Source organism: Siniperca chuatsi, linkage group LG24, assembly GCF_020085105.1.
Source record: "Siniperca chuatsi isolate FFG_IHB_CAS linkage group LG24, ASM2008510v1, whole genome shotgun sequence".
Classification (NCBI taxonomy): Eukaryota; Metazoa; Chordata; class Actinopteri; order Centrarchiformes; family Sinipercidae; genus Siniperca; species Siniperca chuatsi.
Window position 1 is genome coordinate 12,650,874 of NC_058065.1, and position 17,117 is coordinate 12,667,990.

Sequence of the window (17,117 nt, forward strand, 5' to 3'; positions counted from 1 at the left end):
TGTGGCCTGGCAACACTAGTAATAAAATTAATAATACATAACTGTCATATGTGCCCTTTTTGAAAGGGTGACACCTGTTGAAACTAGACTAGAACCTCCACCAATATTGCTCCACGTGTTACACTTGTGCAGGCAAAAACATAGTGTCTATTAGTGGAAACTTACAAACTAAAATCTAATCTGAGAGAGAGAGAGAGCGAGAGCTAGAGAATGAATGAAGAGAGGGAGCGGCGGTGAAAAGCAGTGAATCAGAGGAATAAAACTTTAATTTCTGATTGTTTCACGGCGGTTACGCACCTCCGCACAACCCGGCGGGGAGGAGCCACACTGAATGCAGCCGAAGCCAGGCTTCATCCTGTCCGCTCTGTGGCCTCTCTGCAGTGTGTGTGAGTGGAGCTCAGCCCCGCCCTCGGTCACAGACAGACACACAGCCCTGCGCACAGACAGACAGACAGAGCAGAGGCGGAGACCGAGACACCACTGCCCAAAGGTTAATGCCCAGAAACGTCCCGAACACAGCAAATGCAGGCAGAGGGCAGGGGCTCTGCAGATACAGACACCGCCACACACTAGTGGGTCATAAGTGAGAGCGATTATTTTTGTATGAGTCTATACATTGTTTTTAGGAAAATCCTACTTATTCTGCCTTTAATTAATGACTGTTTCTCACAGCAAATCTAATACATTTTTGAATCACATTTCGTTTCATTTTAGTTAGGTTTTAATTCCTATTTGCTGCAGTGGTGGAATGTAACTAAGTACATTTACTCAAGTAGTGTACTGAAGTACAAATTCAAGGTACTTGTACTATACTTGAGTTTCCATTTTATACTTCTGTCCCACTACATTGCAGTTTTTACTCCAATTTTTCATACTCTTCCTGTCCAGTGAAAATCTCGTATCTCCAAAATTGGTGATTTGGAATTTGAATGTTTCTGATGAACTGAAGGATGAAGTGTTCCTTTATGGGTTGAGAAAATGTTCCTACTTCTTAAGATACATAAACTATTTTTAGGGGATTTAGAAGTGGCTGATGGCCTGGGGCCAGTACAAGTTTATGCAGGGCAACTGGATTGACCAGTGGGGGACTAGCCGGCTTAAAAGACAGTCGCTCTTCTTTAAGAACAGAGTGGATGTGGGATCCCAATAGTGTGTCATGTCGAAGGTAAATTAAAGTTCTGAACTGCTGTAAATCTGCTCATTATAGTGTTTAGACCCAAAACGTGACTGTTATTGAGGGAGTCATCTCATATAGCTGACTGAAATGTCCTTTTACGGTAAGAAATGCAAGTGTTGTTAAATGATGAGGGGAGAAAGGGTTATTTTCATTTTTTGGCAGCTGGGCCAGTGAAAATATACAAGGGGCCAGTAAAACTCTGATCTACTGGCCAAGTGGGCCAGTGGGGAAAAAATGTTATGTTGGACACTGAGTGGACACTTAGATGAAAAGCTAAATGTTACCTAAAACTAGCTAGCCATATCCTAAGATTACCATAGATAACGTTACATGAAACACCACCGCACAAAGTAACCTAAATCTATAGCTAATGTATAGCTTTATGTTGCAAAATGAATTCATTACTCTATCATGAAAGATTCATCGCTCGAAATGACCGAGTCTGTCTGAGTCTCACTCCACTCGTCCATGAAATATGCAGGTTGTGTAACGAAGAGGCAACCACTGGAATAGAATGGAGGGGGGAGTGCGTCGTGTAGATGGATGTTATCAATGTTATCAATAGCACCTTTAACCTTGTGCTGCAGCAGCCTTTACATTAATCTGACGGCATTCAATTCAGACTTGTTGCTGTGTTGAAAATGATATGGAGATGTTACTAGGGCCGATCTTGTGAGATTGCCGCCCTGGCTTTTATGTAAAAAGTGACCAGGGTGCTTATTCAGACATGAGATCGATATGTTAAACTGCCATCAGTTAATGCAAAGGGATGCGTGTAAGAAAGGAGCTTATGTTGCTTAAGTCAGAGCTTATAGGAGCATTTACTGCATGAATGATTACATATGTTTGGCAGAATAGCAGCCCCACTATCCTAGGAATTACGTTCAGATTGGACCATTCTTCACCTCACAATTTACAATCAGTACCAATGCAGAAAGTAGTGTGCCATTTATGTAGCGAGGAAGTACTGCTGTGGGGGTCGGAGTGGTGGATGGGACTGTAACAAGTCCGATCTTTATGTAGGAAACCTGAGTTTGCATCCCGTCACACACCTGCATTTGACATCTTGATCTTTCCTTAACCTTAGCCAAATCTTTAAGGGTGCTTTCACGCCTAACCTTTGTTTTTCCTAACATGAGGCCCAGTTGCAGTCTTGAGAATTAATGCTAATAATATAACAAGGAAACAGTAAATAGTTTCATAATTTGCAGTCAGTCACCAGAATTGATTTCCCCACATGGGTTCATTTCACAGTGATGATGCAGGATGACAGTCGATAAAACTGTCCAATCAGTAAATTTCCTGTCAGTCAATATGACTTCCTGTTTACAGCTCCTGGTTCATTTGTGAGCAGCCAGTGTGAACACGAACCAGACCAGATCTAAAAGGCAACAATGTGTTATTTTTGTCTTTGGTATTTGCCACAACCTCGATCTTTCCCTAGTCTTAACCATAGTAAGTAACTTATAGAAAGCGAGAGTTTTAAAAACAATGACATTGGACATGAAAAAAGTAATTGAATGTAATCCAGGGTTTTGCAGAATCGTCCAATATCAAAGTTCTTGTCTGCCGATACGGCTGTGGAGTAGGTGGAGCTGGGTGTTGGAGGCAGATATCAATCATCCGAGCCAGTTTATAGCATGTAGCAGGTGGAACAAAGCACAACCAGCAGCTGCAGTGTTATGTAAGCATGAAACTGCCTTTCCGTCTTGATTTAATGTGACTGGTGGTTTGTTTGAATATGATTTTGAGAGTCAGCTGATATTGATTAGCTGACATAGCAATAACTACAGAATTACTCAGTTTTGTTTGTGTTTCTTCTTCCCTTTCCTGCATGTTCTTCTTTCCTGTTAAATCTTTCAATTCTCATTATTGCACCTCATCATTTTCGTTGCCCTTATTAGATTTCATTACCTTCTGCTGTTTCCTCTTTGATCTAATTCCTCTTCTTTTGCCTTAAACTCCTCTGCTTGTTTTTCCCTCAGAATCAATGTATACAGAAATTCACTGTTAGTGTGTGGAACTCGGCATATAAATGAATTACGAGCAGTGTGTGTTTGATGGACTATTCCTAAAGCCTGGGGAAAAAAGATCACCTGTTCAAAGACATTGGAAAAAAAGCTTGAGGTATCAAAATATGTTTAAGGGTATGTTGCTTGTTTGAGATAAACAAGAAAAAGGTGCAAAGGACTTAAAAATCCTGCTACTGCTGCTGATATTACTATTATCACTGCTTTAGTTTTACTTCTATTCAAGGGTGCAGGTTCGGTTTTAATAATACATTTTATTTTATCAAGGCAAATCTCAGACTGTTACAAGAAAATAACCAGTATGATTATATATTTACTCTGTTCTGCTGTAAGCCATAGCCTCGCATGAGAGTCTGTTCTGTCTCTTTCAGTCTGAGTTGGGCTACTCAACTCAAGAGAACAAAACGGTGCATTCAACATGACAAAGCTACAGCAATGCTCAAACATGAACTTATATTTAAACCATCTTAACAAACTTCCACTTGTTTTTTTTCCCAGTCACATCAGAGCTCCCCTGAGACGCTGCAGCTCACCTGTCTGTGTAATGACCCACGCAATAACAGGACTGCAGCCACGCTCTGTGCTCAGTGCTGCTTTGAGCTAAATGCTAACATGCTCACAGTGACAATGCTAACATGCTGATGTTTAGCATGGTATAATACTTACCATGTTCACCATCTTAGATTAGCATGTTAGAATGCTAACATTTGCTAATTAGCACTAAACACAAAGTACAGCTGAGGCTGATGGGAATGTCACTACTTTTGCAGGTATTTGGTACCAGATTCTGCCCTAGCAGCTACAAACTTCTTACCCACTTGTGAAAAACGGGAGCGAGGAGGGATGGCATTAGTTTACAAAACATTAAGGCTGCACAAGTAACCGATGTCACAGATGTTAACTGTTTGCTCAGTTTTGATTACAGCTGAACTCTTACTTACACTTTGGCTCTTGGAGGCCTTAAAACCTACGATAATAAAGTTGGTTTAGAGTATGTTAAAATGTTGGAGCAATGAACACAAGCAACACCTCAAATTTAAATATAAAATCAACCGACGGATATTAGTTACATCTAGTAATAATTTTTAATTGTGTGATTTAATCATAATTTCAAGTATAAATGCCATCTGCTTCAAGTTCAGCTCTATTCATTCATCTCATAGACCCTCAGCCAGTGCAGCTAACCGACAGTGTCTGAAGGTTGCCAGATCATCAAGTGAGGTATCCCCCATAACTCGCGCTTTAACTCTCCATCAAGAGTTTGTCCATACCCAAATTAAATCTCTACTTCTACTACTAGTACTTCTCGTGCTACTCCTGCTGTGTCATTAGTAGCAGCACTACTGGCAGATAAATGGACACCACTGCTGCCTCTTCTACGTGTTGTACTGCTACCTCTGAAACAAAAGTAAATCATTTGTCTTAGAGTTAGACAAAGAAACACAGGTGTTGATTGTACCTCAAGCCGGATGCTCAGTGAAGCACAGCCGACATTTTGCGTAATTTTTCATTTTGTGTTTCCTTCCTCACAAACAGACTTCAAGTAAACAGTCAGGTATGCAAATCATTTTCTTTTGTTTCTTTCAAAGGTCTTTCTATTTGATTCTTAGGGATGAACAAGACAAAAGCATGTTTATGAAATTAACTCCACACACACGCACACACACACACACAAAAGCAATCTTTAAAATGCCCCTCATATCCGCAGGTACCACACAGTTTTGTTTATTACACATGTGACAGAAGTTCATCAATGCCCCTAAGCGGTGGTTGAATGGTCGTGTTTACCGTTATTTCTGCCCGTCACACACAAGGAGCATCACTGTGAGGCTGCCTGCGGGACAAAGTTACAACGATGCATTCTGGGTGAATGTGTTTATTGGGGGCATTCGAATGTGAGGGCTCTGAGAATAAAACTGCATATTTAAATATTGTTAACGATGAAGAAGTACTACAAGAACCACCACAGAAATGGACATATGACTTGGAGAAATCAAACACTCCTCATGTTTATCTTTTTTCTTCTTCTTCTTGAGGGATTGAAAATGTAGTCCAGCAACCAATTTCCCAAGGTCTGGGAGATATAAATATTTCACTTATAAATATTTATACCAACTATGCGGCATCGGTTTTGCCTGAAGAAATACATTAGTCAGTGATCTGTGCTTATGTTTGAGATTCCCTTCACTGCAAAGCATAATATAATAAAGTGCACGACAGTATTTTTAGAGCTCACTGGATTCTACTTGATCAGCAATGAAGCAGAGTAGAGTCCATTATGAGTGAGTTGCAATGGTGAAATATTTATGGCAGGCTGAAATTACTTTTTTGGTAAGTTCATTAAGAAAACCAGCATAAGAGAAGACAGCGTAACACCAATGGTGGAAGAAGAACTCAGATCCTTTACTTAAATAACAGTGTAAAAACACTCAAGTATCCAAAGTACTCATTATCCAATTTATCACTGGTTAATTATTACTGATGCATTAATGTGAAAGCAGCATAACCAAGAGGTAGAGAGAAAATAGAAAAGGAGCTACTGTGACTGATTTGCGCTAGCATGTTTCTGGGTGGCTAGCGTGTTAGCGGTTAGCTCGCCAGCTACAGTAGTTCATCTGGTAGCTCTGTGAGTGGTCACTACGCCAGAAAGCATCCAGAACCAAATATTTGCGAACACATGGATTCATTTAGCTGTGCCACTTTCTGGAGTGACCAGGCCTTATGGTAAAATGGAAGTGATTGGAAATAATTACTGCATTTCTTTTAATATTGTAGCTGATCAGGATGGAACAAATTTTAACCTTTTAAATAGTAATCTTTGTAGCCCTGTCTTATAGAGGAGCCTTGTGTCAAAATCTTGTTTGAAGACTTGAATTTGGTTTATATTATGCTCACAGTGGGGCATATTCCTTAATAAAGTTGTGTTCAATCACAGAAAACTGGGAGCCAGGTAGTATTCCAGCAAAGGGTTACTGGTTTGCTTCTGGGTCTCTGACATATAATGAAGGAGGGGACAATAGGGGCCCAACAACAAATTTTTGGCCTAGGGCCTCTTGCTGTTGCAATGCATTATATTTTTTAAAACAATCCTATGTTTTGTATGTAAAATATAAATAAGCAAAGTCACTAAAAAAAGTTGTCAACGTAGTGAATAAAACTACTCTGAAGTATAGGATACAAATGAATACTTAAGTAAAGTACCTCAAAATTGTACTTACATTGTTACCTTCCACCACTGAGTAACACCAACATTTACACCCTGACACACACGCACACTTCAGTAACATTCAGAAGAGCAAATACACTTCTCATTCAATTTTTGAGATGTTTTTTTTCTTTTAGTTTTGTGTTTTTTTCTTTCATTTTTATTTGTTCATGACCAGACCCCACATCAGGTAATGAATCAGCAGTAAACAGCAGATGAATTATGCTGAATACGGATTTGAAAAGGTTGATACCAGGAAACCCTTTCATTACCAATACAAGTCAATTTTTGATTGAAAGTTTGCAATCTGAAACATTCAGGCAAGAACAACATTTCTGGCTCAATGAGTGTAAAGATTTCAATCAAGCTCCCACTAAACACAAAGTTATAAAGATAGTATATCTGCCCTCTTGGGAAACATGTTTTGGTACATGGATGTGGAAAATGTGGCTGAGCGTCGGCTGTAATTGGTGAGGAGCGAGCCGCCTCCATGCAAAAATGATGAGGCTGGATAAGGAGGAAGCTATTTGTTCTGACGCTGTTCAAGTCAAGCTAATTAATTTCACTCAGAGGTGCTTTGCTGTCAACATCCTTTGGCTTTATTAATGGATTTCATATTATCAGATTCTGAGTGGTATTTGCATTCCCAAAGAGAGCAAGGCCAAAGTTGTTGATTTCTACCCACCTTTGTAAAAACAAGTACATTTGCTGATATCCAGTGTGTGCTGAAGGATATATTTTAGGGTGGGTTGGTTTCATTTGATATGGCAAAATAAATTGTAAGTGTAAATGATAATATTCTGCAAAGGTTTTCCATCATATGCATGGAAAATTGTCATCCGCGGCTTCACCTTTTTCCATGCTAGTGAATCGGATTCACAACCCACATGAGAAATGATTAATTTTTGATCATGTGAGGGCTTCCTAGCACTTCCTGTACCTATCGCCTGCTGTGTGAAACTTCGTCAGGGACAGGAGGGAAATGGTTTATCCCATTCTGAATATTTTAAGACCAAAAATAAAATATTTATGCCCTAAATAATGAACTTGCAACTCCCAGTCTTTTTATGTTGGATTTTCCCAGCAAAGAATATACAATACAAGTCACCCTTCATTATCTCACCTACAGGTCTTTCCTTCATTGTTTTTTGTCAGTAGCCGTGAGTAATGGACTCCCTCCTTAATACCTTCGTTTTCTGACTTTGAAATGGATCCCTGGGGGAATAATGCAAGCCTCCATAGTTAATTTTAGCCAAATATCTCCTAACACTCGGCTTCATTGTTTTGCATAATGCTCATGACTAATGGACCTGCTTCAGTGCCTTGTCTTCTAGGTGTAGTCCCCAAAAGGACCTGGCAGAAGCAGAAAATCCCATTCAGGGATTGCCTTGAGAGTTCATCTGCACCAGGTGTAACATGTAACACTTTGTGGTTTGCTGTCTGAATTATGGCCGCGTCACCGTCAGCGTGTGTCTACCTATCATTATCCTCCAAAGGGCACACAGGCCGACAGTAACAATGGGGATTCTGGTGACAGATGTATTAGGAAGGTCAGGTCTCGTCTGTCTGTTTTTGGAAAAGGTCAGAAAAGTCAGAAAGTGAGTGACACTGTGTATGAAATCGTGATGTTTGGGGTGAGTTTGGCATGTGTACTTCCCTTATTCTACTTTAAACATGTGTGCACTGTGATTAAAAGGCACAGGAAAACACAACCTGTGATGTATCTTTTGTTGGGTCACCTTACAAACCTTTGCTAAAGGCAAATATGACAAAACTTTAAAAATGAAACTGTCCTCTGGAGAAAATCCTCCTATAATTGCACACTTCTCCCTTAAACCTAGATCAGCTTTTTGCCAAACAGGATTGCTCTGAGACAGTCACACATAATAAACTCTGGAATGCCAGTATTTTCTTTTGCTACATTTCATATCAGCCAGGATTGTGAATGGCTTCCAAAGAGTTCTCACTGTCTGACCTTATCATTGAAGTATCAGTCTGCCTTGTTTACATTCTATAGAGGACTCCCAGCTGATGTACTGACCTTCTGCCGGCCATGTTGGAGGTCCTCAGCTTCTGAGCAATGAGAAGCTGTGAATAGCTTGTCATGTTTCTTAACTGTTGGACTCAAAGGTATTTAAAATGTTTTAAATCCCTTGGCAGTTTTAGATAAGATCAATCAGAATTCACTATACAATCAGTTTTATCTTCAAATGGTATTTTTTGTCATATTTTTATGCACTTGAAAATGAGATTTTTATCTCAGTGGAACTTAACTAAATAAATGTTATATAGTCTCAGCAATTAAATGTGGTGTTTCATGTGGTAACCGTAAAAACAATATTAGCTTGTTCTGTAGTTATCATATCCAGGAAAAATCAGCATTTGTTGTAGATGATATTCAGTTCAATCCAAAATACTTTGTTCGTCTTAGGGGGCAAATTGAGGCAAGCTGGTTTGCAAATATAAAAACATAAAATGATAAACAAACCATTAACATACAATGTAAAACTGCAAAATATGTTCATGATATTCTTAAAAATATAAACATTAGTTCAGTCAGCCAACTGACGTGAAATAGATTATTATGTGAATGTAGAATATGTACAGCGTTGATATTTGGTGTCTAGGTTATTACCTCGTCACCCCCCACTCCCTGTCCTCACTTTGTTGTGGGGAGTGACAGAGTCAGGAGTGAATCTAGGCTCTGATCTTGTCATTTATCATCATCACTCCCCACTCTGTCACTACCCACAGGGTAGGTGAGTGGGGAGTGACGATGATAACTTCTTCAAAGTGGAACGTAGACTCGGAGCCTACAGGTGGATGATGGGGTGGAGGTGGAGCTTATGAAAGCTACGAACAGCAGTGGCGGTGGCGGCGGCGGCTGCAGTATCAGCAAGCGACAGCATAGCTTTCAGGTGTGAAATGAGAGCAGCCTTACAGGCATCCCAAAGTGACAAGGTCGTGGAGACCATGTAGCTCACTGCAACAACTCAGGTTTTAATAGAGAGTCTGTTTGTCAAGATAGTCTTGGGGTTACAGACGGTGTGATTTCAGAGATAGTTACAAGTTGAAGTTGTCTTTTCAGACACTAGAATTCTTTTTAGTGTTAAATTGTACGGTGGCCGGGGGGCGCTAGTGCGCATGTCTGAGGTATAGACGCGTTTTGCCAGGGCTCCTCTCCAAGGCCTCGACAATTTATTATTTCACCGTGTTTTATTTAGTTTTAGGCCATCAAAGTGTGTTAACTTTATGTATTTAGTGTGAACTTTCGTCTCGACTCAGAAATGCCGGCCGAGTGCCTCCAACAAAGTTAGGAACACCGACGACCAAGTATCCGGAGCTAATGCTAAAGCCAGCTCGCCTGACAAGTCTGAAAATTACCGGACACCGCTTATGCTATGTGCAAAGAGATATGTAAAGAAATGTCCGAGTCAATCTTGCAGGGGGTTAACGCCCGCTTTGATGCTTTTGAACTCAATTTCCAGAAGCTTGTGACGTCGCAGGCCGAGCTACAGGCCCGCGTGGCTAATCAAGAACAAGCTACGAACGACTTTGAGGCACGGATCCAAGAGTTGGAAACCAGGTACTCAGAGCTGTCTAAACAAAACAGTCAGCTCCGAGCCAAAGTATTGGATTTAGAAGCTCGGTCAAGAAGACATAATATTAAGATCGTGGGAATACAAGAGGACGAGGAGGAGGGTAAACCCACTGAATTTGTCTCCAGGCTGATTCCCCAACTGCTCGGGGAAGAGCATTTTCCTCGCCCGGTCAAAGTGGATCGAGCGCACCGTTCTCTTCAGCCGAAGCCGCCCGTTGGTGAGAAGCCGCGCACAATCCTGGCGCGCATTCACCACTTTCAAGAGAAGGAGTTAATTTTGCGTCGCGGGAGAATGCAACCACTCGAATATAAGGGCAGACGGGTCTTTATTTTTCCCGATTATACCACTGAGGTGATGTCTCAAAGAAATGCCTTCGGGATGTGATGCAAAGCTTGCGCAAAAAGGGATCAAGTTCACGCTGCGGTACCCCGCTAGATTGCAAATCCATCAACACGGAGCGGAGGCACCTACAGTCTTTGAGGATCCAACGGAGGCAGCGCGATTTGCAGAGAGGTACGGTGGGAGCTCAGGAGAGTAAACTCAAATACGTTCGAACTTATCTTACCTCGCTGCTGACGTGCATTCATATCCTTGGGACTCAGTAGAGCTACAGCTTCTGGCGTGTAGTTACTATGAATACATAGTGCACTGAGACTTAATCAAGATCATAGAATGGTCTGATCTTATTTATTTATTTTTCTTTATTTTTTTTATTTTTTATTTATTTTTATTTATTTATTTTATTTGTTTATTTTGCTTTCACTTTACTAGTGACTTTCTGACCGTGTCATTTCTTTCTTCAATTATTTTTCCCTATTCAATTTTTTTTTTCTTTTTTTTTTTTTTTTTTTTTTTTTTTTTTCTTCCTTTTTTGACGGTGATAAGTTGTCCGTTCAAACATTTAAAGCCACGGGAGGGTTCTCTTTTCCTTGAAGTAGTTTTTTTTCTTGTTGTTAAATGCCCGGCAGCTCCTTTTTGGATGGAATTGGGAGTTTTGTGTCTGGTTCAGGTAGACACAATGGTGGGTGGGGTTGGTTGGGGGTTGTTGTTCTTGTTGTCTCGGACCGGTTTGTCATTTTCTTATCTGTTATTTTCTCACTTGTTTTTATCTTTCACTGTTTTGTTCAGTTTCATGCTACTAACCAATGTATGCTAGCAAAGTTGTATGTCCATTCTAATAACCTTTTTCTTTTTCCATATGCAGAGGTCTTCTGGTAGAGTACTAACTGGGGTAGGAATGTGACATTAGTCTCTTGGAATGTTAAGGGCTAGGACATGCTATAAAGAGAGAAAAGTATTTAGGCACCTTAAATCATTATCTGCGGATGTGATTTTTCTACAGGAGACCCATATTAAAGCTACTGAGCAGCGTAGATTGCGTTGCAGTTGGATATCTCAAGTTTATCAATCGCCATACACTTCTCACGCCCGCGGTGTGGCCATTCTCTTCGGAAAAATATTCCATTTCAATTCTCTTCTATGATTACTGATCCTTACGGCAGATACATCATTGTTTCTGGTACCATAAACTCTTTCCCATTGACTTTCCTAAATATCTACGGCCCAAACACTGATGATCCTAATTTTTACAAAAAGGTTTTTGACTTACTTCCTGATGGTAATAACTCTAATATAATAATCGGGGGAGACTTAAATTGTTATCTAGACCCTTACTTAGACAGATTGTCCACTCGTCCACCCCCTGGAGTTGCATCAGTGCAAGTTTTAAATAATTTGCTTAATTGCAGAAATTTAGTGGACATTTGGAGAATTCAGCACCCTGTAGACAGAGATTATTCTTACTATTCGCATGTCCACAAATCTTATAGTAGAATAGATTATTTTTTGGTTGATTCTCAGTTAATCTCGCATGTTATTGATACCAGGTACCACAGCATTTTGATTTCCGATCACAGTCCCCTTACCATGTCCATCGACCTATCTCTCCCTAAGCGGTCTTATTCCTGGCGTTTCAATCCAACTCTGCTCACTGACAGTAAATTCATAGAATATATTACCGTCAAGTTGAAAGAGTTTCTGGAGTTCAACGACAATGGGGAGGTGTCAGATTCTACACTCTGGGAGACGTTGAAGGTGGTTACGCGTGGGCACATTATTTCTTACGAATCCGCTGCCAAGAAAGAAAGAGAAAAAAGACTTTTAGAGATACAAAGCGTTCTTCCTACTTTTGAACTGGCGTATCAGGTGTCAAATTCATCTAACGACTACAATAAGTTAATGAAGCTTAAGTATGAGTATAGCTGCATTCTTGGTGGTCAAATAAACAAGCTTTTTTTGAAAATGAGGCAGAGGCATTTCGAAACGGGGGATAAGCCCGATAAGCTCTTGGCGCAACAACTTAAAGGGGCTCAAGCTTCCAGGTCAATTTACTGCATCAAATCTAAGGATGGCACGCTGTTAACTAACCCCAAGGACATTAATGCCTGTTTTAAAGATTTTTATAGTGAACTCTATACCTCCAACAGTACAGCCACTCATTCCGATTTAACAAATTTTTTTGACTCTCTTGAATTACCTAAACTTGGTGACGTCGCTAGGGCTGACCTCGACTCTGATTTTACTTTGGAGGAGATAGTCTCCGCCATTAAGTCATTTCCAAATGGGAAGGCTGCGGGGCCAGACGGATTTAGTTCAGATTTTTTTAAAAGATTTTGTGATATTCTCGCCCCACTCCTCCTCAGAATGATAATTAATTCTAAAAAAGATAACGTTTTACCTAACACATTGTACGAAGCGAATATATCTCTCATTCTAAAGAAAAATAAAGATGAAACCGACCCGGCTAGCTATAGACCAATTGCGCTCCAGAATTTTGATAGGAAAGTAATTACTAAAGCTTTGGCTATTCGGCTTAACAAACATTTACCCTCCATCATTCATCCTGACCAGACTGGGTTTATCCCTGGCAGATTCTCTTTTTTTAATGTGCGTCGCCTCCTTAATACAATATATGCTGATCACTCGAAAGTTAATGGAGCAGCAATTCTGTCCTTGGATGCGCAGAAAGCTTTTGACCAGGTTGAGTGGCCTTACATGTTTAGATCACTGCAAAAGTTTGGGTTTGGCGAGACATTTGTGTCATGGGTCAAAATAATATATGCCAGACCAAAGTGTTCAGTTTTAACTAATGCAGACAGGTCGCTTGAGTTTCCTTTACAACGCTCAGTGCAACAGGGGTGCCCCCTTCACCTGCCCTTTTTGCCATTGCGATAGAACCTCTTGCCCTAAGTATAAGGTGTCATACAGGCATCACAGGTCTCGAAGTGGGAGGCAAGAAAGTTCTTATTAGTCTGTATGCAGACGATGTAATACTGTATTTGCAGAATTCTGAAAGATCAGTTCCCACTCTCTTAGATTTAATTATTTCTTTTGGGAGACTATCAGGGTATACAATCAATTTATCAAAGAGTAACTTTATGCCTCTTTCTGATACTTATAAATCTGGGTTTTTGGAGAATATTCCATTTAAGATAACCAGGGATCACTTTGTGTATCTCGGCTTGACGATCCCCAAAGATTCAAAATTATTATTTAAGTTGAACTTTGCTGAGTTTCTTTCAAAACTTAAAAACAGTATAGGAAGTTGGAAAATTCTACCCTTGTCTATGATTGGGCGTATAAATTCAATAAAAATGGTTTCTCTTCCCAGATTCCTATATCTTTGTCAGAATCTCCCTGTTTTTCTTACTTCTGCTTTCTTCAAGGAATTGGATTCTATAATCCTTTCTTATGTTTGGAACTATAAGACACACAGAATCTCTAAAATGCATCTGCAGAAACCCAAGTCTGCAGGCGGTCTGGGTATGCCAGTATTCAAGCATTATTACTGGGCCGCCAATATTAGGGCTTTAATGTATTGGGTGAAGGGGGCACCGGCTAATTTGACACCTGACATCCCCTTGTGGGTACAAATGGAGTCTAACCTGGCTGTTGGCACTTCCTTAGCGGCCATGCTGTTCTCTAAGTTTGAAAGGCCTTCAGCGATGAATAAGTTAAGCTTTGTGTTAAAAAATTCAGTAAGAATCTTAAATCAGGTGAGAAAAGTCTTGTCCCTACCAGAGACCTCTGTTTATACAACAATTTGTTATAATCATTCTTTTTTACCCCCCTGGACTGATGGAACTTTCTTTGTCTGGAGAGAGAAGGGCTTAGAGTCCATCAGGGACCTTTATGTTGAGGGAAGGTTTGCATCCTTTAGTCAGTTAAGAGAGAAATTTGATTTGCCTCATGCACACTTCTTTCGTTATCTACAAATTAGGCATTATGTGAAGTCAAAAATTTGTAATTTCGAACAACTTCCTGAAAAACACGTGTTTTTCAATGTTTTTCTGAACCCTCCTGACTCTAGACATCTTATTTCCAAATTTGTTTGTTTATTCGAAAGTTTACTTGTTGCAGCTCCTACTGAGAGATTTAAAGCAGCCTGGGAGGAAGACCTGGGAGTTGAACTTTCTGATGATGTGTGGGATAAGTGTCAGGCTATGATACAGGTCTGCTCAATAAACAGCAGACACCAACTGATCCAATTCAAGGTTGTTCACCGTTTGCATTATACTAAAACCAAACTGCATAAAATTTTCCCCTCTGTTTCTCCAATGTGTGACCGGTGCAAGGTGGCAGAGGATACAACTTCTCATGCTCTCTGGTTTTGCCCCTTATTGTCTGGATTTTGGTCAAGCATATTTGACTGGTATTCCAAGGCTTACAATAGGCCTCTTCCACCTGTTGTAGAACTTGCAATTTTTGGTTTTTCACAGCGCACCTCCTGTCTCCCGGGGGCAATACAGCAATCTCTAACCCTGGGTATGATTGTGGCTAAGAAACTTGTGCTGAAGAACTGGAAGTCACCTTCACCCCCTTCCTTTCGGACTTGGATTACGGATATGGTCTCTCTTATTCAAATGGAAAGACTCAGATTCTTGAGAACTAATTCCATTGAAAAATTTTCCGCTGTTTGGGGCTTATTCTTGGACCATTTGGACAAGTCAACTACTCAATCAGCCCCTAGTGGCTCCTCTCAGGCTAATGCTGGGGACCTAGACTGACTGTCTAGCAGGTTTTCACTGTAGTATTTCTGGCTGCTGAACTGAACACTTATTATTATGATTTTATTTACTTATTTATTTATTTTATTTTATTTTTTTATTATTTTTATTTTATCCATTTAATTTTTTACTTGTTTATTTATTTATTTTTTTGTGTGTGTGGTCCGAGACAGTGCTGGTTGTCTGTTCTGTGTTTATTTCTGAAAAAACTCTAAAATAAAATATTCAAAAAAAAAAAAAAAAAAAAAAAAAAAAATTGTACGGTGGCCGACAAGGACAAACACACTGCAACTTAAGAAAACACATGCAAATAGACAAAACACAAGCATTTGCATGTGTTTTCTTAAGCTGCAGTGTTTTTGCCCTTATCGGCCACCGTAAAATTGTCATTTGAATGTGTTTTTGTTGGTTTGGAGTAGTGTCAAATACAGAGTTGTTTATTTGTTTGTGGTCTTAACTGCCTAATCATTTCTCCACAAAAAACTTTGCTAAATAGAATTGTGATTAATATTTACAGTATTTAAAATAAATCAAAATGTTTGTAACATTACGGGCCGGATATACACCAGCTTTCGAAGATATGTCTAACCTGGTTTTCAGATATTAACAGTAGCCATTATTTGCACGCGGCTAAAGTCGAGATTTGAGATGAAACTGCAACCACAATGCTTGCATGTTAAGCACAAAATTTCATTTTACCGACACAGCAAAGAGTAGTGTGCTATTTGGAGCATGTGCTAAGATCTGTGAAGATAAGTGAAGCTGTCAGCAGAACCCACATCTATCCAAATTTAAAAGAATTGCGATTAATTAAAGACTCAAAGACAGTAAAGATCAATGAATGACACTCCTTGTCAGCTATATTTTTGCCAGGTTATATTTAGCCATTATTTGGATGCAAGTTCTCTGGAGGAATGTGCAGGCTCCAGTCGTTGTTGATTGGACATTTATGCAGAAACTTCAAAGTCTCTGAGATGGGTGGTTACATTATTAACTTGCCACCCAACTGCAGTATAACCAGATAACCCTCCAAGCAAACAAAGTTTCCTCTCCACAACATTTAAAAAAGCTTTTTTTCAGTCGTATTGCTTTACGTATATTTTCACCTATCTACCAAGGTTGGTGGATTAAGAAAATTGACACTGTGGGGAAATAAAGTGTATTCAAAGCCACGTTTTCAAGGATTTAACATTTTGTGTAATGAAAAGAAACCACTAGACACCCAGAAGTTCTTATAACAATGCCAACTAGACAAATGCTTTGACTTATTTTACCTGCCAAGTGAGGCAATTCTGATTCAACACTCTTGTGCTAAAACTTCTCACAATTAGAAGAGGGGTCATTGCTGAGGCGAAATGTTTTTTTGCTGAAGTAAACAATTTGTCAGATGGTATAATTTCATTTCCATTACAAAAGCATAATGTGTATTTGGGTGTTTCCAGTGAGTGTTGCGCTGCTTTAGTCTTTTCTTTGATGTGGACGCATTTGTGTTCATACAAACATTATCAGCTCCTCCAGAAGGACTAGACAGAGACTGCTCGGCACACACACTTCATCCAGCACATCTCTTTCTGTCTCTATACTACTTTAAAACAGCGTTGTCAGATCAGTATATTGACTCTACTTTTCTCTCCCCAGGAGTACCAGATCGATATTATCTTCGCCCAGACCTGGGTGGACACCCGTCTGCAGTATAACAGCAGCAGCATGAAGATTCTAACCCTCAACAGGTACACTGGATTTACTGAGGATGCAATGCTGCAAATATACAGACAGCTTCATTTCAAAATCCTGATGATTATGTCAGCTTTGCAGCTGTAGCATGGATACCTATCTATTGATAATTACAGCATGACTATGTTTTTTAAATGAACTGTAACTCCAAGACACTGCTGTGAGTCTCTCTTTCTCTCCACTGTAACAACTATTGTGTTTCAACATTTTCATACTGTGAATATCTCATTTGAGAACAATATTCTTCCCTCTCTCCGGAAGAGGCCTGTAATTAATGGAACAAACTGATTGATGTGCTTTGTT

General features: G+C 39.8%; 1 protein-coding gene across 2 annotated transcripts in view; it reads left to right on the forward strand.

The window, feature by feature from the left end:
• Positions 1-17,117, forward strand: part of LOC122871851 (gamma-aminobutyric acid receptor subunit gamma-3-like) — a 94,886-nt gene that overhangs the window by 42,648 nt on the left and 35,121 nt on the right. For both annotated transcript variants that reach the window (XM_044187320.1, XM_044187319.1), the window contains exon 4: positions 16,719-16,810. In XM_044187320.1, the coding sequence (XP_044043255.1) occupies positions 16,719-16,810 (92 nt within the window). The remainder of the gene's footprint in view (positions 1-16,718; positions 16,811-17,117) is intronic.